At 38.8% G+C, this 21,566-nt stretch overlaps 2 protein-coding genes across 6 annotated transcripts in view; both read left to right on the top strand.

The window, feature by feature from the left end:
- The first annotated feature begins 844 nt into the window (after positions 1-844).
- anxa11b (annexin A11b) lies at positions 845-7,911 on the top strand. The gene is made up of 15 exons (XM_085284782.1): positions 845-997; positions 2,678-3,044; positions 3,123-3,160; positions 3,338-3,481; positions 3,627-3,714; positions 3,842-3,936; positions 4,019-4,132; positions 4,298-4,388; positions 4,624-4,703; positions 4,831-4,887; positions 4,973-5,066; positions 5,196-5,291; positions 6,380-6,438; positions 6,542-6,664; positions 6,752-7,911. Exons 2-15 carry the CDS (start codon positions 2,687-2,689, stop codon positions 6,809-6,811), a joined length of 1,497 nt encoding a protein of 498 aa, XP_085140908.1. The 5' UTR covers positions 845-997; positions 2,678-2,686; the 3' UTR covers positions 6,812-7,911.
- Positions 7,912-11,994: 4,083 nt separating this feature from the next.
- Positions 11,995-21,566, top strand: part of LOC146568622 (disks large homolog 5-like) — a 30,316-nt gene continuing 20,744 nt past the window's right edge. For 2 of the 5 annotated variants that reach the window (XM_085284765.1, XM_085284763.1), the window contains exons 1-4: positions 11,995-12,722; positions 18,346-18,414; positions 18,996-19,164; positions 19,514-19,657. In XM_085284765.1, coding sequence (XP_085140891.1) covers positions 12,425-12,722; positions 18,346-18,414; positions 18,996-19,164; positions 19,514-19,657 — 680 coding nt within the window. In that variant the 5' untranslated portion in view covers positions 11,995-12,424. Of the gene's footprint in view, positions 12,723-13,227; positions 13,316-18,345; positions 18,415-18,995; positions 19,165-19,513; positions 19,658-21,566 lie in introns of those variants that run through there. The other 3 variants (XM_085284764.1, XM_085284767.1, XM_085284766.1) reach the window with 3 other exon arrangements.

The raw sequence follows: 21,566 nt of genomic DNA, 5'->3' as shown, positions 1-21,566 counted from the left end.
ATCTGTATTAAGAAGGGAACTTCTTTGTACTTGTTTAATCGTCTAAATATAACGCAAGTGATGATGATAATTTTTTTTAAAAAGCCACATTAAACTTATATGAGATTTCACATATTTACAAAAGTGCTTTATATTTCTTTTGTTTAATATCTAAACTTCATATCGAGTTTTCAATTCCTTCATTCGTGAGAGTGTCGATAAACTTCTTCATGTTTACTATAATTAATGATTTCCAGATATAAAACGCACACAAAATTGCTTTGGTGTCAGCTCAAAGTGGATTTGAGCTGATGAAAAGCCCAGTGGATTATAATGAGGAAGTGGGCTGCTGCCATCTAGTGCTTCATACTGACTAATTCAGTAAGAAAGCTAAAATGTCGTGCTAAAACATGTAATAACCCCATGACTTGTAAAATAGTGTTGTTTTTTTATTGCCCACGCGTGTTTTTTTTTTAAATAATGTGTTTAACCATTCATTTTGGAGGCTCAAAATAATCTAAATTACGATCCAAATGAAAGGTCTGGGGATGTCCTACCCGCTATGATTCATGCTTTTTTAAATAACAATTTGTATTATACAAGAGGTCATGTGGCCCAGAGACATGAAAATGGAAATTTAAAAAGTAAAAGTAAAAGTGTGATGTGGAAGCTTGGGGCATTTGCAGTGCATACACAGAAAACCCCTGTTTGCATAGATACACAGGTTTCATTGGGGGGTAGATTCATTATAAAACACTTTTTATTTACAAATCATCTTTTGGTTTTTGTCCCTGTATGGAAGCAACTTTAATCAATTAAAGCCAAACAATGTTCCAGTGCTCAGTGTGGAGAGAATGACACACCACAGCCCTCTGACTCAACAGTGGTCTCTATCTCCAGCGGTAACAACAAGCAAAGCAAAGGTTATTACTGCTAGCACGGAAACTAGGACCCACCCACATTCAGGCTGGTCTCTCCCTGCCTGGCTCTTCCTGGATCTGACGCCCGCATCTGCCAAGTAAGTAACTCTAATCTATAGTTTTTTCCACTGCAATATATTTAAAACAAATATTTCTTTACGTTGCAATAAACAACAGCGAGGAACTTGCAGAAATGTAGCGGCTCATTTTGGCTGTTGACTTTTTTTTGTTTCGTTTAGCTTTGCCTGATCAAACAAACAGCCGTTTAATGGTGACGTTACCAGATAGCAACTAGCAATTAACTTTCTGCTTTGGGGACGTCACAGCGGCACGCTAGCGCTTGTAAAATGTATGTAAGGAATTAAAATAAATATTTTATTAGTCGCCCAGGCCGGATGCTACATGCTAAAGCAGTAACTCGGTTTGAAAGTGTTGTGTAACGTTAACGGACGGCTGGGTCGTTTCTGCTCTTCTGCGTCAGGGCACACGGTTAAATCACTTAATGCTTCTTACCATCACGAACGGGCCAATGTTTTTATTATTATGCGTTTATCATTGAACAGTAAAATCATAGCTGGTTAGTTGAGAAAATGCAGGCCTGTGATGCTCTCACGAGTATAAGGACTTTGATTTTACTGCTTTTGACGTTAAAAGAGCTTTTCGACGTTCAAAGTCGAAACATGTACTACACATACAACAGTTAGTTGTTTTTAATTACTGTAGGAATTTATGTGAGTTCCCCCTCGCTTACGTATTTTTTCTGTTGCCTAACTGGTGGTATTTACTACGAGTGCCCGTGGCATTGTTTCAAAATACTGAGAAAATAAAACCTGAAAAGCAAGGGAGTGTCAGCAACCAAATGTTTTCCAAGAACTCATTTGTAACACACCCTTGGTCTTTCTGTTCAAACTAAAATCAGTAATTTCGAAAAATCGTCTTTTGTTTGGCTGTCGTTAACTTTTTAAGTTGTGTTTACGCACTTGTTCTTGCAAAATACATGCATTCCTTTTTAAGGAAGGAAGGTCTTTTATCGACACATTGCAAAATATGAACAGATAAAGAATGACAACGTAGTAAATAGGTACATTCATTGAAATTCAAGCATTTTTGTCTTCGTTTTAACTCATGAAAATCATATCTTTAGACATCTTTTTAAACTGTATGGACATTGCTTCAACTTCACACTCAAACTGTTTGATAGTTTCACTTCACAAACACAAACCCAAAATATTTTCCTGCTGGTATGCACAATGACAGTTTTGAAGTTACAGAAAGCATGCTTTGCATATAGCTCAGCAGCTCATTATCTTTTGCCCTGAACAAAATTTGTTCTGTTTAGAATTTCTTTGACATGCAGACTATAAGATTCAGGTATTAAACCACTCACCTTTCACTTAGCAGAATCTAATCAGCTTTGTCCAAATAACATTATTATTTATTAAGATTTGGCAACTGTTGCTTGTTCGCATTATTGAGGGTTTATATTATATTGTTTTCTGAGAATGGGGAAGCAAAAGTTGCACAGTTTCATAAACAGTGAACACATTGCAATGTCATTATCATATGACAGGGATACGGATCAGTGGAAGTGGTGAGAGACATTTAAACAATTTCCTATTGTCTTGGGGAAAATGTTTGTTTTGTTTCTGCTCTATATGAGATTTAACGAGCCCATTCAGTAAACATTCTTTAGACAAAAACATAAATTCCCTGAAAAAGTTTTACATAAAAAACAAATATTTACACAGTGATAGTCTCCAGCTTTATTTCACCTCCAGGTTTTGAAGATGAGCTACCCAGGATACCCTCCTCAGTCTGGAGGATACCCACAACAGGCGGGAGGCTACCCGCCTCAACCAGGGGCATATCCTCCCCAAGCAGGTGGCTATCCACCAGCAGCAGGTGGCTACCCTCCTGCAGCAGGTGGCTACCCCCCTGCAGCAGGTGGCTATCCACCTGCAGCAGGAGGCTTCCCCCCACAGGCAGGCGGATACCCACCCCAGGCAGGTGGTTACCCACCAGCAGCAGGGGGTTATCCACCCCAGGGGGGTGGTTACCCCGCTCCAGCTGGAGGCTTCCCTCCCCAAGCTGGTGGATACCCTGCTCAGCCTGGAGCAGGAGGTTATCCATCCATGCCTCCAGCAGGTGAGGCTCCAAGAAGAAGGCATGACAGATTACATTTGTGAGGTACTATTCTTTCTTTAAGCCAATATTTTCTTTCAGGTGGAGGCTGGGGTGCAGCACCAGGTGGCTATGGAGCGGTATGTAAATTCTTATCTCACTCTTCACCTCTTACGTGTCAGCTCGCTAATACTATATGGACTGGCTCAGGCTAAATCTCATTTGTTTAAGTTTCCTTATCTTTACCATTCCCATCTGAACCTTATTTGTTTAATATGCATTTGTCACCATGTACTTAGCTGTCCCTTCATTTGCAGCCAGGAGGAGCTCCGCAGGGATATCCAGGAGGCCCTTCCCCAGGCCAACCCATGCCAGGTTACCCAGGAGCACCTGCCACTAACCCTTCAATGCCTGGATATGGAAGTGGGGGTCCCTCCAACCCTCAGGGCCCTGCCATGCCTGTAAGATGTGGCAGGTGCATGCTGTGGTATTTAACACAAATAGAATTACCACAGCATACACACTTGTTACTGTGTTGAATTTTATCATGTCAGATATATGTATAATTTATTTATATATGTGTTTATCATTTCTTATGCTTTTTAGACAGGGTACAGGGGTTCTATTAAAGACTTTCCAGGGGCTGATCCACTGAAGGATGTTGAAGTTCTTCGAAAGGCAATGAAGGGTTTTGGTCAGTAAAATATGCATTTGAGTATGCTAAACCCATCAGATATAATATTGTTTCCCATTAGCAGTTCATTTGCTCCTTCTCCTTTTACACATCATAAATTGATTCTAACAAAATAACATCTTGACAGGCACCGATGAAAATGCCATTATTGAACTTCTGGGAAATCGTTCAAAAAAGCAGAGGGTTCCATTGATAGCAGCTTATAAAACTACTTACGGAAAGGTACTTTCATAAATAATAATGCTTTTGTGACAGTTTTATCTTAGCTGACTTTGCAGTCAGATGTTTCTGTTTTTCTGCTTAGGATTTAACCAAGGATCTGAAGTCTGAGCTAACTGGAAACTTTGAAGATCTGGTTCTTGCCATGCTGAAGACTCCAGCACAATTTGATGCATCTGAACTCAGAGAGGCTATAAAGGTTGGAAGCTCATGCGGTTGTCTCAGTAAATGGTTTCAGTTTTGGTTTTCCTGCCCAAACCACAATATCTCGCTCATCGTGCATTAGGAAAATAAGTGAATGTGAAATGGCTGGCTGCAAATGAATGTTGATCGCATTCGCGATGCTTTTCTGTAATTGTTTTAGGGTGCAGGAACTGATGAGGCTTGTCTCATTGAGATTTTGTCATCACGCTCCAATTCAGAGATTCAGGAAATTGCCAGAATCTACAAAGCTGGTGAGTTTTAATGTTGTCTTTTCTACTTTTTATTCAAATTCTTGTTGGAAGACATTATTAAGACCTGTTTTTTTTTATTTTTTATTAATATAAGGGTATATTTTGCTTTAAGCTGAGCAGGCTTATTTGATCAACAGGTAAATAATGAATTCTGAAAAAGTCAGTGTCTGAAATGTCCTATGCAAATATTATGGAAATGAATATATTTTCCTAAAAAGCCCCTCCTTCCTTCCAGAGTACGGGAAGAGCCTGGAGGATTCTATTAGCAGCGACACGTCTGGACACTTTCGCAGACTCCTGGTGTCTCTCTGTCAGGTAGCATCAGCACATTTTGCTGGACTTACAAAGAGCTTTCTCATAAAGGGAAGTTCTGACCTAACTTCTGCACTGTGCCACATAATGTTTTTCTGCTCTCAATGCTACTTCCTTCTATTCTCTCTAGGGAAATCGTGATGAAAGGCCAAATGTTGACATCTCTTTGGCCAAACAGGATGCTCAGGTACTTGTTTAAAGATGGCTTCGTGTCCTCAACGCTCTCTGAAAGCAAATGCAAGCCATAATTATCCTTCTCCTTCTTTCCTCAGAAACTGTATGCAGCAGGAGAAAATAAGGTGGGAACTGATGAGTCTCAGTTTAATGCCATCCTGTGTGCTCGCAGCAAGCCTCACCTTAGGGCAGGTGTGTAGCTCAGGAAGTTTACTATTTTGTTTTCAGTGTCATAAATAGAATCGCTTTAGCACATATGCTTTTAAACCTTTAAAGAATTACATTGTAACTGTCATGCTTGTGTATCTTGTCTTTGAATAGTCTTTCAGGAGTACCAGCATATGTGCGGGAAGGACATTGAGAAGAGCATCTGCGGGGAAATGTCTGGCAATCTTGAGTCTGGCATGGTGGCTGTGGGTACGTTCTTTGGATCTCTTTTTTTCCAAGCCTGGACCAAACTGAAGCGACTTTCCAAAGACATGCAAAAGCTTTAAGTATATATTAAAGCCACTGGTTGAGGTTGTTCTGCAAGACTTTCCTATAAATACTATGCAGGTGCAATACAGGCAGCTGGTTGACCTAAATACATGATTGAAAGCAAATGGTGGCAAGACAGACTGAAGACTACACATTGGTTTTTATGAGGCATTTTAAAATTAGAAACTGATTCTTCAATCTGTTAAATGTCAGCAAACACTTCTTGAGGGCTTTGTAGAATCAACTAAGTTATATTTCCAGCTGTATATTAAAGCTAGAAATATAAATGAGGTAAAGACTTAAACTGAGGAAGAGGATACGACACCCTCATTCACTGGCGACTTTCATCATAAGTGTTGAAAGTGTTTGACTGGCACCATAAGCTCGCCAAGCAAGCTCACAAGTGAAGTAAAGCGTAGTTTGTTAAATGTATATAGCAACTACAACATGCACTTACATTTCTAGGTAGGTATACGTCAGGGATCTACACCAGGTTAGACTTGACAGACCTGACACATTGCAACATTTAAACAGTGCTCGGTTGGTACTGTGGAGCCCACAGTCTGCTAAGAAAACGTCCTTCAAAGCCTTCACCAGCCTGAACCGTTTATGCAAGGCCCGATTGGTCTACACTTTTATGTTATTTACCTTAAATTCAGAACCTGCCATTTGAGTACTGCAGCAGAATCGAGACTCAGACGTGAGCCTGCGCAAACTGTAGCCTTAGTTTCCTGTTCTTAGCTGACAGGAATGGTCTTCTGCTGCTGTAGACCTGTAGATGCTGTAGATCTCATGTTGTTTGTGCTCTGCATTCATTAAAAATAACCAAGGTAGTAAAACCACAAATTGGGTCAGTTACACAACCTTATTGGCGGACACAATATAAACTAAATATGTACAGAAGTGTCTCATGTTCCATCCATTCAATTTTCACGGTCTTTTCTTTTTAAGCGTGCTATGTCTTCTTGGTTTATATGTACAACAGCATCTTCTGCTCCTTTATTTATCTTTCATTTGACTTTTTTTAGTGAAGTGCATCAAGAACACCCCCGGTTACTTTGCAGAGAGGCTCAATAAGGCCATGAAGGTACATCTGTTGTCTGTCATCCCTCGGATAATTAGTTTAGTGCTCTGATTTTGTGAAGAGAGAATGGAGAAGACATAAACGAGGTATTACATTGTGCTCACAGGGAGCAGGGACAAAGGACAGAACCCTCATCCGTATCATGGTGTCCCGCTCCGAGGTAGATATGTTGGACATCAGGCAGGAGTATCTGAAGACCTACGGAAAATCACTGTACACTGATATCTCAGTAAGTCCCACTGTTTTTGTCATTTTGACGATCAAAGCTTAATCACCGTGTGCTTGTTATGTGATGCATTTTCTCTGGATTTCTCAGGGTGATACCTCTGGGGATTACAAGAAGCTGCTGTTGAAGCTGTGTGGAGGTAGTGACTAAAAAGCACCAAGACCCCAAAGGAGCGTGTCTCAAAAGGACATCATATACATCCACACTGAAACAATGTTATATGACCTTATATTCCGTTTGTTGCATGCATTTAGTGCCATTTTTCTGATTATTACATCAAATCAACATATATATTTTTGATTCTCTTAAATTACATAGTTTTTGCTACTGTATTGCATTTATTCATATTTTAAAGGTGCATTAATATATTTCTTTTTACACAAAAGGTTGAGTGGTAGCCAACAAAATGTGTGTGTGCCTGAAATTAACTAAATTACTGCAATGACTATATTACACAATAATATTTAAAATGTACTTTAGTTTGTAGGAAACCTATTTTGGGGTAACAGTAGAACTTCACAAAGTAAAAAGAAAGTAAGATCTGAAAAAGAGCTAGTGTGCCATGTGACTAATTTTTGCAATCCATATAGAAAGAAATATTTAGTACAGCGCTTTGTGAATGTATTGCCAAGCATTGCAACTGTGTGTACCTACTTACAAAGGTGTATGTTATTATTGTATATGCATATGATCATATCCCAATCAATCAATCATTCTCTGAATGTAAGAAATAATATTTGCATCTCTCCTGTAATGGGTGTTTGTTTTAGTTAACTGAAATTTAACTCTTGCTTCCAAGTCTATGCAAATTAGTTTATTGCCAATCAACATTTATTTGCCTTTCACTCAGTGCTGAAACGCCAAAGCCTAAAGACAGATCATATTGTGCCGTTCGAGTAAGCCTGTGGACCTACGCAATTATTTTCTTTTGTTTTGTCTAGCAAACATTCGATAATCTTAGTTGTATGGCTACAGGAAGTTATCCATATTCTGTTTCTCAATATTTTGTTTAGTCTTTCAACAGTGTCCTTTGCTGATTTGTATGCTTTACTGCCAGCAGAGGGCTCTTAGTTCACACAAACTATGTCACCTCTGTAGAATTGATCTGCCTGAACTAACTTTTGCTGAGTATTTCCTGCACTAACTACTTTGCTTTGTAACATAATAATTGTCAAAATTCAGTGGATGCCTTAAGAAAAAAAAAAGGAAAAACAACCAGCTTTGATTTCAATAAAAAAAAATTTGGCACATTTTCTTTGTGAAATGGGATTGTGTGTTTTGCATGAAAAATGACTGCGTGTGGATTTTGTGCTCTAAGCAGATGCACAATGAACGATTTGCATGTCAAAGCCAGTCTCATTTGCACCACCTAGGTCTGTATTACAGCGAGTGGGTAAGCCCCCTCCACCTCTGAGCATCATGAGCGGCAGCCTCTTGTCAAAAGGTGTGAATAATGTGGCTTACATAAGTTCTGTTTGTGCGTGCGTGTTTGCTTTATAATCTGAGAAGGGGAGAGAAATTCATTCAGGTGTGCTTTGAAGCTCAAGTGATATGGAGCGGAGCTTCATAGAGCTTTTCTCAAGGCTATAAATAGTGTCCATATTGGAGACACGGGTGTCCTAAAGTTGTCTTTCTGTTGTGTTCAGTGGCCTCGAAGTGCAGCCTCAGAGGGGATGTGTTCGTGAGACAAATAGCTTCTTTGCAAACCTTGCTTCTTGTACACTTTCTAACTTTTCATATACACCCGAAATGAAAACAGTCCACCAGCCTGAGGACAAAGAATGATAAATATTTGATGTTGGCATTTGTGTATTTTCTCTCTAGCTAAGATTTTGCACTGATATCTCGTGAAAGATATAGGTCAAAGTGAAATCAAACGGGGGAGAGAGGAGGGCTTCCATTTAGCTTGCTTTTACTTTAAGAGGAGGACAGAACACTTCCGTGATCCTGATTTCTAGACAAAGTGCTTTAATTATTAACTTGTCGATGTGATGGCATAGTGGATGATGCACTCTTTATGGAGCTTGGGACACAAAGACGTCTGTCCACGTCACTGGGCCAAGTGGAAGGTGCAATAGCTGTGAAGAGCAGCCTGAACTAGGCCTTAGCCTGAGGCTTTTTTTCTTATATTACTTGTAATGAAATTTTAAGAGCTTCTCTTAAAACTTGTAATATCACAAAACAAAGGTCTCAATAAAGGTTTATTTCAGACGCAGTAAATCTGCAGTTCATCACCAGCCTTTTAATACTATCATATAAACAATCAGTGTGAGTAAGTATTGAGCAATTTCTTTTTTTATTTGCAGTGGATTTTCTCCAGCCATCCAGTGAGGATTGTGCAGCTAAGTGACATTTGGTTGCCAGGGACCTAATCCTGCTTTAAACTTCATGAGTGCATATAAGCAAATTACAAACCCAAGGATTAGATGAACAACACATAATGAGATGTAGCAGCAGATATCACTATCCAGCATGCAGAGTGGCAGCCTGTGGGGCTTGAGGCTCTTCCTCTGATTTTTGACAGAGTGAGAAAATAAATCCTGTCCAACCATATGCTTTTATTTGTGTGTCAGGAGAAGCAATATACCAGAAGACAGCGTAGAACTCTATAAATTGCTCCCACTTAATGTTAAAAGCAAATGCAAGATTTCAGTGTTTTGAATCTGTTTGATGCTTTTAGGAATTTACATAATTCCTAAACATTGCAACTTGTTTTCTTGGTAAGCGGTGAATAGATTTCCCTGCAGGGAAAAGAAATTAGTGCTGTTGTTACATAATTGTTAAAGCTGTTTCGAATTTAAGAGGAGAAATGTATAGGCACACTGTGTACCACGTTAAGCTTTAGCAAGCTCTAGCTAAGAGTGAAAATCCTCATAAAGGGAATACGCTCTAGCTCTATGTTAAAAAGTACTAGCAATTATCATAAACAAGCTTTAAGTAGATTTCCACACATCTCCAGTTTAGCTGTGAACACATATAGATATAGACATATAATCTTACATTTAATATTGCTGTCTGATTCTAAACAATTTCGTTTTCGTAAGGATTTTATCTTTTTGTGACGTCTCCCTCCTTTGAGACCTGATGGATTATGTGGAGCAGAATAAAGCTTGCAGAGCGGGGCAGTTGTGTCAGGGGACAATCCAGATGAGAAACAGGCAACTACAATCTGGAGGTATAATCTCCTCACAAAAAAGAGAGATCAAATCATGAAATAAGAGCTGCTAGATTTCCCTTGTAATCAAATAATAGCCTATTCAGATGCCCACAATGTATGTGTGGGATTTTCTGAGCAGACTGGGTTTTAAGAAGTCAAGCAATGTCCGATTTGTAATCTAGTAATATTTACATTTAAAACTGCTTAAGTGTTAAATATGTTTGAATTTGCATCCATAAAATTGCTACCTAATCATTAGCTGTGTTTTGGAGAGTGAATCACTGTATTACATGGTATGACTTGATGTGATAGTAGAAACATATGATAAACTCTTATAAAATGTACAACAAAGTCATAATAAGTGTCATCCACTGTATCTAATACAATGTGTGTACTGGCATATAGTTATTTTAACCTTCAGCCAGTTAGTAATTATCATTAGAATAAATAATAATAAGAAAATTCGGAGGAGAAGATCATCTGGTAATTTTGTGATTTTAGAGCAGTGCACAACCTTTCATCAGTAGGTTTTACTGTAGAGATGACCTGTGATCAGTGACTGTTTCACCAAAAGTACATTTGTCGGCCAGAAACAGTATTTCACTAGAAAAACTGAGAAGTGAAAAATGATCTTGTTCAACAGAATATATATGATTTTATTTTATCACCCTTCATATTCTTCTTGCTGCACAAGAGGGTTAAGGAACCACCAGTCACAGAAATATCTCTGACTTTTTGTCACCTATGAAGACAAATTTCATTAGACCCTGAGAACCTCATGTTATCTTTTGTAAAGGATGCTGAAAGAGTCATCAAAGCTTCCCAACTAAGGTTTTAAACAGTTTATATACTTCACTTAATACAATTACACTCTGGAAATGTTTACGGTTGATTCTGTTATTTCTAGACTTGATATACAACACTTTATGAAACCACTGGGTGGATGAGGAAATGGTTCATCTAAAGCTGGAAAAGAATAAATGCTTACCCAGCGCTCAGTTAATAATTTAATAGTAACACTTTGTCATATAATCACTGCTATATAGATCTCTATATAGCAAAAAAAAATTAAGCTAAATGCCTGATATTGCAACTGTGTAGACTATAAAGGTGACTTCTTAATTTAACTATGAGGTCTCCAATATCATCAATCACATCCGAAAACACTAGGGGAAGTAATTCAGGAAGTCTCTGGTACATAATGAGCTACATAAAAGGTCAAAAACCAACAATGAATGACCCTTGAACAGCGCTGTATTCAAAACAGACTGAAAGCACGTCACTGGTTCAGAACTACTTCTCATTCTTAGCAAACGTTTTTCGTCCACCAAGAAAAAATATCTAAACTAGATTTTTAATTGTTTACATTTTTAAATATTATGGATAAGATGTAAAAGAGTGACCAATACAAAGGTTTGTAGCAATACAAAAGCCAACATCTTCCATGGGTGTGCATTAGTGCACATGATATGAGTTACCTGCAAATCTGTGCAGGTTTTGCTGCCCTACTGGCACTGTGGTCTTTTTCAGGGAAGACCTTGGTTATTCCACTACACTGTGCATGTACTACAGAAGCATGATCAGCAGTTAAAGTCTACACCAGTCTGCTAGTATTCCAACAAACACTGAACATATTTGGCACACTGGGAAACTAGTTATACAACAAGGGAAGTACAACGCATTTTTTTCTTTAAAATAAAGCAAGAGTTTTCAAACATTTTCTTTCTTAACAAGAAATGATGCAACACAGGAGTAAAAGTCCAACACTCTCGAAAGATTTTGGCCCCAAAAAGTAAAAGCTTAAACCTAATACGTTATATTATTACACTTATTTTGCAATTAATTGTGGGGTTTATATAATTTGCATCATTTTAGCTTTTTGGGAAGGGTGTGTAAACTTTCAAAAACTGGGCATAATAATGAAAATTAAATCGTCCTCAGCTAAAAAAAAAAAAAAAATACTTGTGAGTGAAAACAAGCCCGTCAGTATTGTTTTAGTGTGTTTTTATTGGCATTCTTGAATGCCTTCCACATAACTAACTCACACAGAAAGCGCAAAACCAGTATTACATAAGTTGTGGTAATAATTACAGCGGTAATTATAGCGGCGGGAAGCCAGGTGCGTCTAAAAAAAAGCCCCGCCCACGTTTACCTTAAATGTCCATTGCACGGAAATATGATTGGCACAGGGTTACAGCTGCTCGAACGGTGAGACATGGCGGAGTTTGTAGTCTGACTGAGAGCGCTCCTGGAGAGTTTCCACACTTTTCAACATGACTAAAGAACTTGATTTGACGCCGAGGTTGTTTCCGTAGCGCAGGCAAAGCGGGGCTTAAAGAGGCAGAGGCGTCATTTTTCCGAAAAGGATAGAGAGCGGCGGTTGGGAAAATGTGTTGTCATCTTCATGCAGTCAACAGCCTTGGGCAACAAATATGGCTACTTCTTGTGTATCCGTCAATTCGGGTTGAAAACCGTCCTGACTGGGTCGAGCGGGGTAGTTTCGCAGAGTCACGGCAGTAGCCCGAAGTTAAGTTGACTACCAGAAAGATTAAAAGGCTGGGTTTGTCCCGAGCTGGTAAACAGCGGACGAGCGAAGCGGAGAGGAGATGGAGCCCAAGCACAAAGAGTTGTTGGAGAAATGTTACCAGAACTTGGTGGAGTCAATAACAGATGCGGACAGAGTTGTGGACGCGTTGGCTCACTGCGGGACCCTAAGCCAGCCAGAGCGCTACGAGCTGGAGCACAACTGCACCTCCAACTCGGAAAAAGTGGACCTTCTGCTGAAGCTACTAATGAGTAAAGACGGGGACCATTTCGCAGAGTTTTGCACTGCTCTGGAGACAACACACCCTCACCTGCAATCTTTATTGCTGGATGGCATTGGACCAGTGGATCATACGAGTGGTGAGAAACAATTAAAGTGTTAACGACCTCCTAATTAAATTGTTATAAGAGTATAGTGTTTATGAAGAAGGGGCGACGTGTCAGAAGTTAGGGCTTTATCTAAAATACAGTGAAACGGTGTGTTTGGGCCCCTTGCTTTTGATATTGCTTATGATCCAACCTGTTTTCGATCCTCTCCTGAGCATGATCTAACAAACATTAGTGCTATTGACCTTATGACAATTTGATGAAGGGCATGACTTTTCCTTTGGGCAAGACTTTTCAGGGCACAATCATGTGACCTGATGCCTATTTACACTCTCACTACTGTGCTTGTTTCATTTAGCATGTCACCAAAAGTACAGCCTGCTAGCTTTTTTTGTGAAAGCATTTAATGGACCTAAAAAGACTCAATCAATATAGGGAGGGACTGACTGTGTGTGGGAATCAATAACCCACTATCATAGTCAAACGAATGAGAGATGAATCAAATGCGTTTTAGTGCGCACTGTGCAATGAATTACTCGAGGGGGATATAAACTGGAGAATAAAGGGCATCAGTTTGATTTGTTTTTGGTGTAAAACTAACTACAGTTAAGATTATGTCAGCACCGGTAAGTAAATTACCTTTTTAAATAACTAATTGTACGGTCTTTACAATGTTGCAACTTAAAGGCATTCAGCAAACTATTGTTTTATTATAAACTTGTGAATGGATTCAAAATTGCCTTTGTCCACCTACTGTAATACTCCACAGCAGATGTATAGAAAATTAGTTTCTCTGTGGATTTGTCAGTATAGTATAGTTTTACTACTAACACGATACTGTATAGTGTAATGGTATAGTGCTTGTGGAACTGAAATTATTTCAGAAGTATGACCCCTGGCAAGGAGTTTCTGATTGATTCAGTTCGTCTGGTTTAGTGGCAGGTTTATTTAAACATTATGGATGGATTGGGACTTTTAAGTGATAAATTTTTGGATTTGATACACGTATGACACCAGATGTTGCAAGATACTGCAACATTGGATTTGGGATGCACTGTCTTGATATTCTTAAATATCTCAACCTAATTCAGATGCAGTTGTCCTTCCGAATCTGAATTAGCTGGATGATAGAGTACCTTTAAGCATTACCAGAAACACAGGATCTCAAAACTCTTTTATTTATCAGTGATCAGATACACTTTTTAGAGAATATTCATCCTGCCTGCTCGGGATACATTAATATATGGACTGTTGGCTTGTCTTAAGAGGTGAACTAAAACTGCATCTTACACAACATTTAATGTTCCAAGGTATCGGGGGTTCCACCTTCGACCCTTATTATTTAACCCTTAAGTTTATCTAATGGTTACTAAATATATCTTGAAGTAAGGATAAGCCTCTGAGATAATATGGTCTCATAATGGCACAAATCGCAGATTAGTTTATAATAACTTTGTAATAGTTCTGTTTTCTATGTGGATAATCACCCTTTTTCTAACTAAGTGATAAATACATGCATGTGATTTTATTCACAGATAAATCCACAAACTATAGATATACTCTCTATTTTTTGTGTTCATCATAAATCTCTTATTGCATTCTTTGTATGCTGAAACAGTAATGATGTATTCTCTGGACTTTACCTGACATCTTATGCAATAGCATAATGCATGCACTCTGACATATGACCCTTACTCAGCACTTCTGTTGCACTTTGACATTTGAAAAACAAACAAACAAAAAAAGGAACATCCATCCAGTTGCTTTCTTGTTTGCTATCGCGTCATACTCAGTTAGCTACCAGGTGTTAATTATGCATTATTTTGGCATAATTCATAAGAGAACGCAAGCTGGACACTTCTGTTAGTTTTTCTGAGCCTTCTCATTTTTGCGCTGCATTTCACAATTGTGCATTGGGTCTAGAACTGAGTACTGATAGGCACTCTAGTTCCAAAGAGCTTTGTACATGAGCATGTTCTGGGCTAGTCATAGTAGTGTGCAAATCCCCGTTGGTAGTCACACAGGACACAAATGGGCTGAGCTGTCTTCTGCTACTGGGCAGACAGGTTCCTCCACTGTGTGGCCAAAAGACGGGCCTTTCCAGAGAAAAGCAACCTATGTTTTTACATAGTATGCACCATCAGGAGCCAGTTGCAGTAATTGACAAGTCACCCCAAAAAAATATGAGAGCCACATGTTGGTAAACCCTGCCTGTTCAAATGCTTATAACATGAATGCTAAATATATCCTTTAATCACTGACCTACAAAAAGTTCCACATGATGTAAATATGATGCCTATAGTACCGAACAGGGTGTGTATCGCCCAGGGCTTGGTTGTTTGTTTGTTTTTATTTTTTTGTTTTTTATTTTTTTAAATAAAGATACTTTGTAGTTTCACATAACTATAGCTCTAAGGCCTGCCAGCGGAGACCTTTCTGTTTAGATTGTTCTCATCGTTTCTTAAGGAAGAATAACACAATGGCTGCACATTATAAGGGTGTGTATCATGGGAAGTTTTGCTTTGTCACTGCAAAACAAGAGCAGGTGTTTTGCAGTTAGCGATTAACGAGTGTTATGTAGCTCGATTTCTTGGTTTCGTTCTAGATTTTATTAGGCGGAAAGAAGAGAATCTAGTTGTCTCCAGTGGTTTTGAACTGTTGACACAGAGGGTAGTTATTGCAGAATCGGTGACTCATTAACTTTATACCACAGTACATATCAGAGTGTACTTATTTATAGAAGTAGACTGTAGAAGAAAACTGATGTCTGTGTTCGGCATGCTTTTCAGTCTTCTAACATCTATCTCGCGTAGCAGACTTCTACTTTAATTAGAATAGCTTCTCCGCAGGGACATATGTCATTGTTGCAGTACCATCATAAATGCATATTGTGGTATTTCAAATAATTTCTTTCCAAGTCTTTCACATGTATCTCCAGAGATGAAGTTAAGTGGGATCAAGTAAAATTTCATCTGTTGCTTTGCTACTGACAGAAATGTCTTTTTTTTTTTCTTTTTTTTAAGTTGAATGCTAATCGGTTTATTTGTCCAGTTAAAAGTTTGTTTACAAAGTATTAAATCAACTGAAAGGTTGTTTGGACAGAGTGATAATAATCTGTGTTCATGTATGCAGAGGAGCGCTGAGTTTTCATGGTGAAAGTTTAATGTCTGAGTTTATTTTAGAATAGAGTGTGAACAATTTAGTTATGAGAAACTCCACTGATATGAAGGGAATTTAGATAAAGTCAAATTTTTACTTAATTAATATATTTTGTATTGTTTAAGGATGTGTTGTTGGCTCATTTGTTTACTGGTAACATTTTAAAATCAGGTCAAAGACTTGGTGGGCATACTGGGATATTGAACAAAGCAGAGTGACTACAACATTAAAACCTGTGCTTTTAGTGCTATATAACTGTACCATGACTGTGCTATGATACTGGAGTAAATAAGTAAGCCCAACTTAACCATTCTGTTGACAAAAAAAGGGCCTGAATTATATCCCTCATTAAAAGCTGTATTTTATGGTTTTCTGAAATTCAATGTTGATGGACAACACTCTGATCTATTGCTTAGAAAGTAATCTTCCCCCTTTTGTCAATTAATTACTCATTATATACAATATTTAAGTTAGAGCTTTAAGATGCAAGTAGAAAAATGCATAATTCTTTTAATGGAAAGGGGTAGCATTCAGAATATCTTTCATTTATTGTTAGTGGCACATAGTACCAGATGTGATTTAAGATCAGCACTTTACGTTTGAGCGACTGTTCTCACGTTTAAAAGAAATGTTCAAGTTGAGAGTAAACTCCTACTAAAGACAGTCTTCCCACTTTCCGTTTGTTCTTGAGAAGTGGTCTTCTTATACCATAAAATTGTGTACAGATGATCAAGTGGCTGTGACGGTAACTACGAGATCAACCTAAATGAAATGCTTAAGTGGGCAGGGTCAGACCTCAGGTCACATGACTTCCACGGAGCAGAAAAGTAAGTGAGTTATGACATTCTGCACCTTGCCTATTGAGGCACTCTCTGCTCAGAGTCATGGGAAACTTAAGCTAGAGTGAGAACAAAGAGAGCTCAAAGAGAGATCGGTCTCTCCTTTTTCTTTCTTTCTTTTTTTTGTCCTTCAGTGGGAAATAGAGGGTTGAGCCATGTTAGCTGGGCTCCTCATAGTCTCAACTCATTTAGTTAGTGGGAACACGGCCAGTCAGGGGTTGATTTAGAGTAATGGGACGTGGGTAAATAGAATCGTTTGTCATGCTCTAAGTCTACACTAGACTTTACATCAGGAGTGGAAGCTGCTGATGTAACTGAACTATAAGCTGGTCACTCCACAGCAGCGCAGTAAGATCTCAGGAAAGGTGCACTGCTGGCTGTTTGATCAAGCAGTGTGCAGTCAGGCATCAATAAAATTCTAATCCTCCTTGTAGAGGATAAATAACCACGTTTGAAACAACTTGATTAACAAAATATAGTCAATGAAAAAACCTATTGCTAAACAATTCCTTGCTCTACTTTTACTGTAATTTATACAGTCAATGCCCTCTTATATTTTATCAATGTGTGCTTTGTGAGGGATATGACAATTTCTAGCTAAAGATTAATATTTATTGGCTGATTTTCATATGTTTGCATTTTAATACAGATCCCTATTACCATAGTTTTTCCATCTTTATCCAAATATACTGTCATAAACTTGAGCATTTAACATGCTAACTGAGGCCTGTAGAGTCGGAGATGTACCTCAGCATTGCACGCTCTGACCTTGGGCTGAATTTGCTGAGAAGTCCACTTCTGGGAAGAATTAAAATGTTTTCATTTTTAAAAGTGTACCAGTTCTTCATCTCACTGCTTTAGAACTGTTGGTAGTGAAAACATGATGTACTGTAGCAGATAAATATTGGCCACTCCCACTGATAAATGGCATCTTATTTGGCAATATACTGAAGGCAGTCAACACATCTTTTGTTTTTGCTTGTTTTCTTAGAAAAGGTGACAGACCAGATAGTAACTTAATGACAACATTTCTAATTGACTTGACCATTTGTGTAACCATTTGTTCCTCTGTTGTTGTAAAAAGCTAATTGTTTCTTCTGAATCTGTTGTGAAAATTGCACACTCTGGTAGATCGTGACACACACAGATTGCATCAGTTATTTCCCTTTTAAATACTTTTCTCTTTTAAAATCTACTGAAGAATTACTTTTACATTGGTGTGTGAAATAACATCATCTTCTTCATATTGTTCAGTGGTGTACATAAAGCTTCCTTTCTGTAACGTTAATTATGAATCACTGTAAGCTATAAAAGAGGGCCTTTCACAAGGGGGGGACTGTGTGATGTTGTCAGAGGAGATAAAAGGAGAAGCTCTAAGGCTGCAGCCTCTTTGGGGCCCTGGCTAGTATGTATTCAAGCTCCCTGCCCAACTGGTAATTAGCTACACTCTGTCAGCCCACAGGCCCGTCATCCCAAGTTGGGGAAAGTCCCACCTTATTATTCCTCCAGCTGGCTTTTTTTCAGTAAAGGCTCCCGAATGTAACCCAAGCTGCACTGCCTTGATGTACCATACAATGCTGGAGATGATCATCTGACCATAAAGCAGACACGGTCGAGTACGCTTAGACCTGACTTTAATGTTTCTGTTCATGCTGCAGGGTCCACTTACAGCGTCTTGTCCACCATGCCATCGGACTCAGAAAGCAGCAGCTCTCTCAGCAGCTTAGGTGAGTGTGGTACTCATGATGACTAACGATTTAAGGTAAAGATGGGTCCAAAAAATCTTCTTTGGAAAAGGGGGGGGGGAGAAAAAAACAGTTGTTCTGAGGAACCAGACGGCTTCTAATTGTTTAGACTCTAAGCACATGCAAGTGATTACACAGATGTGACAAGGATTTAAAAATACACACACGAGAGAGAGATCTGTTTCTACTCTAGAAGAGAGGATTGGTCTGTGCTGTTGAAGCTGAACCAGTGTTTATCACTACGTTTATTTTTGTGGTATATTCAAAACTGAATGAGTAGATCAATGATGACAGACAATATTTAAGTGACTTTGGCTAAACGATTATATAGATTAAATAAAATAATGGTCAAGCTCTTTACCCATAACATAATCATGAACTTGTATGTTTGTAATTTATTTCTTTAGCCAAGTTTGCAGCTCAGATGAACATAGACTACATTTTTACTGAAATATAGCTATACACTCTAGCTGACATAAATAAAACTGCACTGAACCCCGTCACTCGCATCATTTGAACTTTGCGATCGGCACAAGCCACCAGTGACATGCTGACTCACACAGGTACTCCTGCTCAAGCGTCCTCCCCTCCACCTGCCCACATGGACAGCCACCAAGTGAATGAGAAAATGGAGACCATTCTGTTAGAGTTGAGACAGGTGACGCGTGAAAGGGATGAGCTACGCAAACGTCTCGCCCTCTCTTCACCTGGAACCACCTTTGATGACTGCAGGTAGTGTTTTAGTCTCATTCTACAGCCTGTTTTCCAACACATTTGCAGAAAAGCAGAGCAATCTTGTTTCTACCTGCACTCTTTAGATAGAGGTATTTTGCATTCTTGAGCATTTAAAAGCCCTGCCAAAAAAAGCAAGAGCTATTTGACGTAAACTTGTGCTCGTTTTGTTTTAGAGTTGAGCATAAGATGTGAGGATACAGTTGAACTTTCTCTCTTTCCTTACGCTCCCAAAAGTACAAAGTTTGCATGTTTATCTCACTTATGGCTCTCACATTGTCCCATGTGGCATCTCAGAACTTGGTTTTTGATGCAAGTGTGTTTCCCTGTTTCCTGCTCTGTGAAATAGACCGAATGCAAAAGCAGGTCATGACTATGAGCGTCTGAAGCTGCAGTGTATGAAGGCAATGGCAGACCTGCAATCCCTGCAGAACCAGCATAGCACCACCCTGAAGAGGTGCGAGGAGGCTGTGAAGAAAGCAGACTTCTACCAGTAAGTGGAAAGCCTACTAGGGGACTTTGTAAATTTTTTAACAGCCGGTGCATTTGTGCTGTATGCATTCAAGCTCAGCCTGCAGCATTTTTAGCCAGTATTCTGTTCTTCCTCACATATTCACAGCAGATTGCGTAGAACAGATTTTATTTTTGCAAGAGTGATAGGGATGAAGCCTTTATATCAGTTCAAAATCTCAGTTAAGCTATAAAAATCCCAACAGGTCTTCTTCAATTTGATTTAATCTTTGGGATTGTTTGAGGGCGGGGGGACTATTTGTATTATTTAGTAGCAGGGCAAATCATACATTTCTGGCTAAAGGTTGAGGGAAGAGACTAGAATATGCTCTATAAGTATTATCCTTTTGTAAAGAGTTCACCATAAGCATGCTCTGTAATCAGTATGTGAATCCTGTGTATGCGGCACAGCATCTTTGCCGTGAGGATAATGCTGCGAACGGAGCATTTGGTGTCTAGTGAAATAAGCTGTACTGAGTTGACATGAAGGGAAGGCTAGTCCATTTGTATGATTTTTAATGATGCCATACAGCCTCTGAAGTGTAGGGAACCAACATCTGGCCCCCAATGCAAACAGACAGATGAAGGATTATGTCCGTGTTTAAGCCTGTACTTTTGCGTCCTGTTTGCACATCAGAGAGAGTCTTTATTTATCAATGTCCTCTCTGCCTCTGTACTCAACCATTCACTCTAAGCAGCATGTTTTTGTCAATGGAAAATCACATTCATGTCTAGCAGTTTTAATATTGTACTTAAATTAGTAAGTCGCTAAACACTTAACCATTAACCCTTAGTAATTCTGAAGAATTTTAATTAGTCCTATTAGTGATTCATGTTTTAGAAAATTTCAAGTTAAAGCTTTATTACATAAGAGGTGCGGTTTTTTTTTTTTTTTTTTTTCCTATTAATGTTAATATAGTGACAGGAAGACCACAACAGCCCTGTGGCTTTAAATGAATTAATTAATTGTTTTTAGTGACAGCACGGTGGTGTGATGGTTAGCACTGTTGGTGCTCAGCAAGAAGGTCTTGAGTTTGACTCCACCTCCTGTCTGAAGGGCATGTTCTCCCATGTTTGCATGGGTTCTCTCCAGGTACTCCGGCTTCCTCCCACAGTACAAGAACAGGATTAGGTTAATTAGTGATTCTTAATTGCCTGTAGGTAGAACACAGTAAAACCATCTGTGAAAGTTAACACACAAAAAACAGTTTGTGAATGTGAAATTATGTCAACACGGGGTACTTCGTGTAATTTAATTTTTAGGTAGTTCTGAAATGATTAGTTTGACCACAAACTGCAGCAGTTAATCATTTCCAGTTGCAACAAAAGATTTGTATGCAAACTGTTGTGCTGGCTACTTCAAAACCTGCTTCGAGTTGGGTGTTCCAGTTAAGGAGATAAGACTGACGTGATTGTGCTGGAAAGATGACACCAGAAGAACAATATGTAATGAAATCCTGAAAGAAGAGGGCAAACAACACAAGAGGAAGTGGAAAGCACCCACAGAAATCTCATCAACATGATGTATCAATGGAAGAAGGCCAAAAAGGAGACTAAATTGCTCTTGACTAATAAAATATTTTTTTTAAAAAGAATCATAAAAAAACAAAAAGATGGTGCTTACGTCTGTGAGAATAATCTGTAGACCAGCAGTAAGGCATGGCAGAAGAAGCGTCATAGTTTGGGACTGATGTTCTGCTTCAGGGCTAATATACCTTGCAATCATTAATTTATGCAGTTTACTTTGAAACTGCACCGAGAAATTGTTCCAGGAGAATGTCAAGGCAGCAGTTTATGACCTGAAGTTTGTAAGAGTTTCGGTGATTCAGCAAAACAATGGCCTAAAGCAAATCAACAACAACAGTAAATCATGTCCCAGTGGCCAAGTTAGA

The sequence above is a fragment of the Mchenga conophoros genome, linkage group LG8, assembly GCF_057382185.1.
Source record: "Mchenga conophoros isolate Kocher_MC1m ecotype Shallow Benthic linkage group LG8, M_conophoros_male_GT1.1, whole genome shotgun sequence".
Lineage (NCBI taxonomy): Eukaryota > Metazoa > Chordata > Actinopteri > Cichliformes > Cichlidae > Mchenga > Mchenga conophoros.
The sequence above is the reverse complement of the archived record's forward strand: the minus strand, read 5'-3'. Positions and strand labels throughout refer to the sequence as shown.

Bases quoted from the DNA above. Each gene is read 5' to 3' on its own strand.
- anxa11b (XM_085284782.1), top strand. From the start codon at position 2,687: ATGAGCTACCCAGGATACCCTCCTCAGTCTGGAGGATACCCACAACAG. The intron at 3,482-3,626 runs GTAAGATGTGGC...TATGCTTTTTAG, and splicing joins CTCAGGGCCCTGCCATGCCT to ACAGGGTACAGGGGTTCTAT. The intron at 6,439-6,541 runs GTACATCTGTTG...TTGTGCTCACAG, and splicing joins GGCTCAATAAGGCCATGAAG to GGAGCAGGGACAAAGGACAG.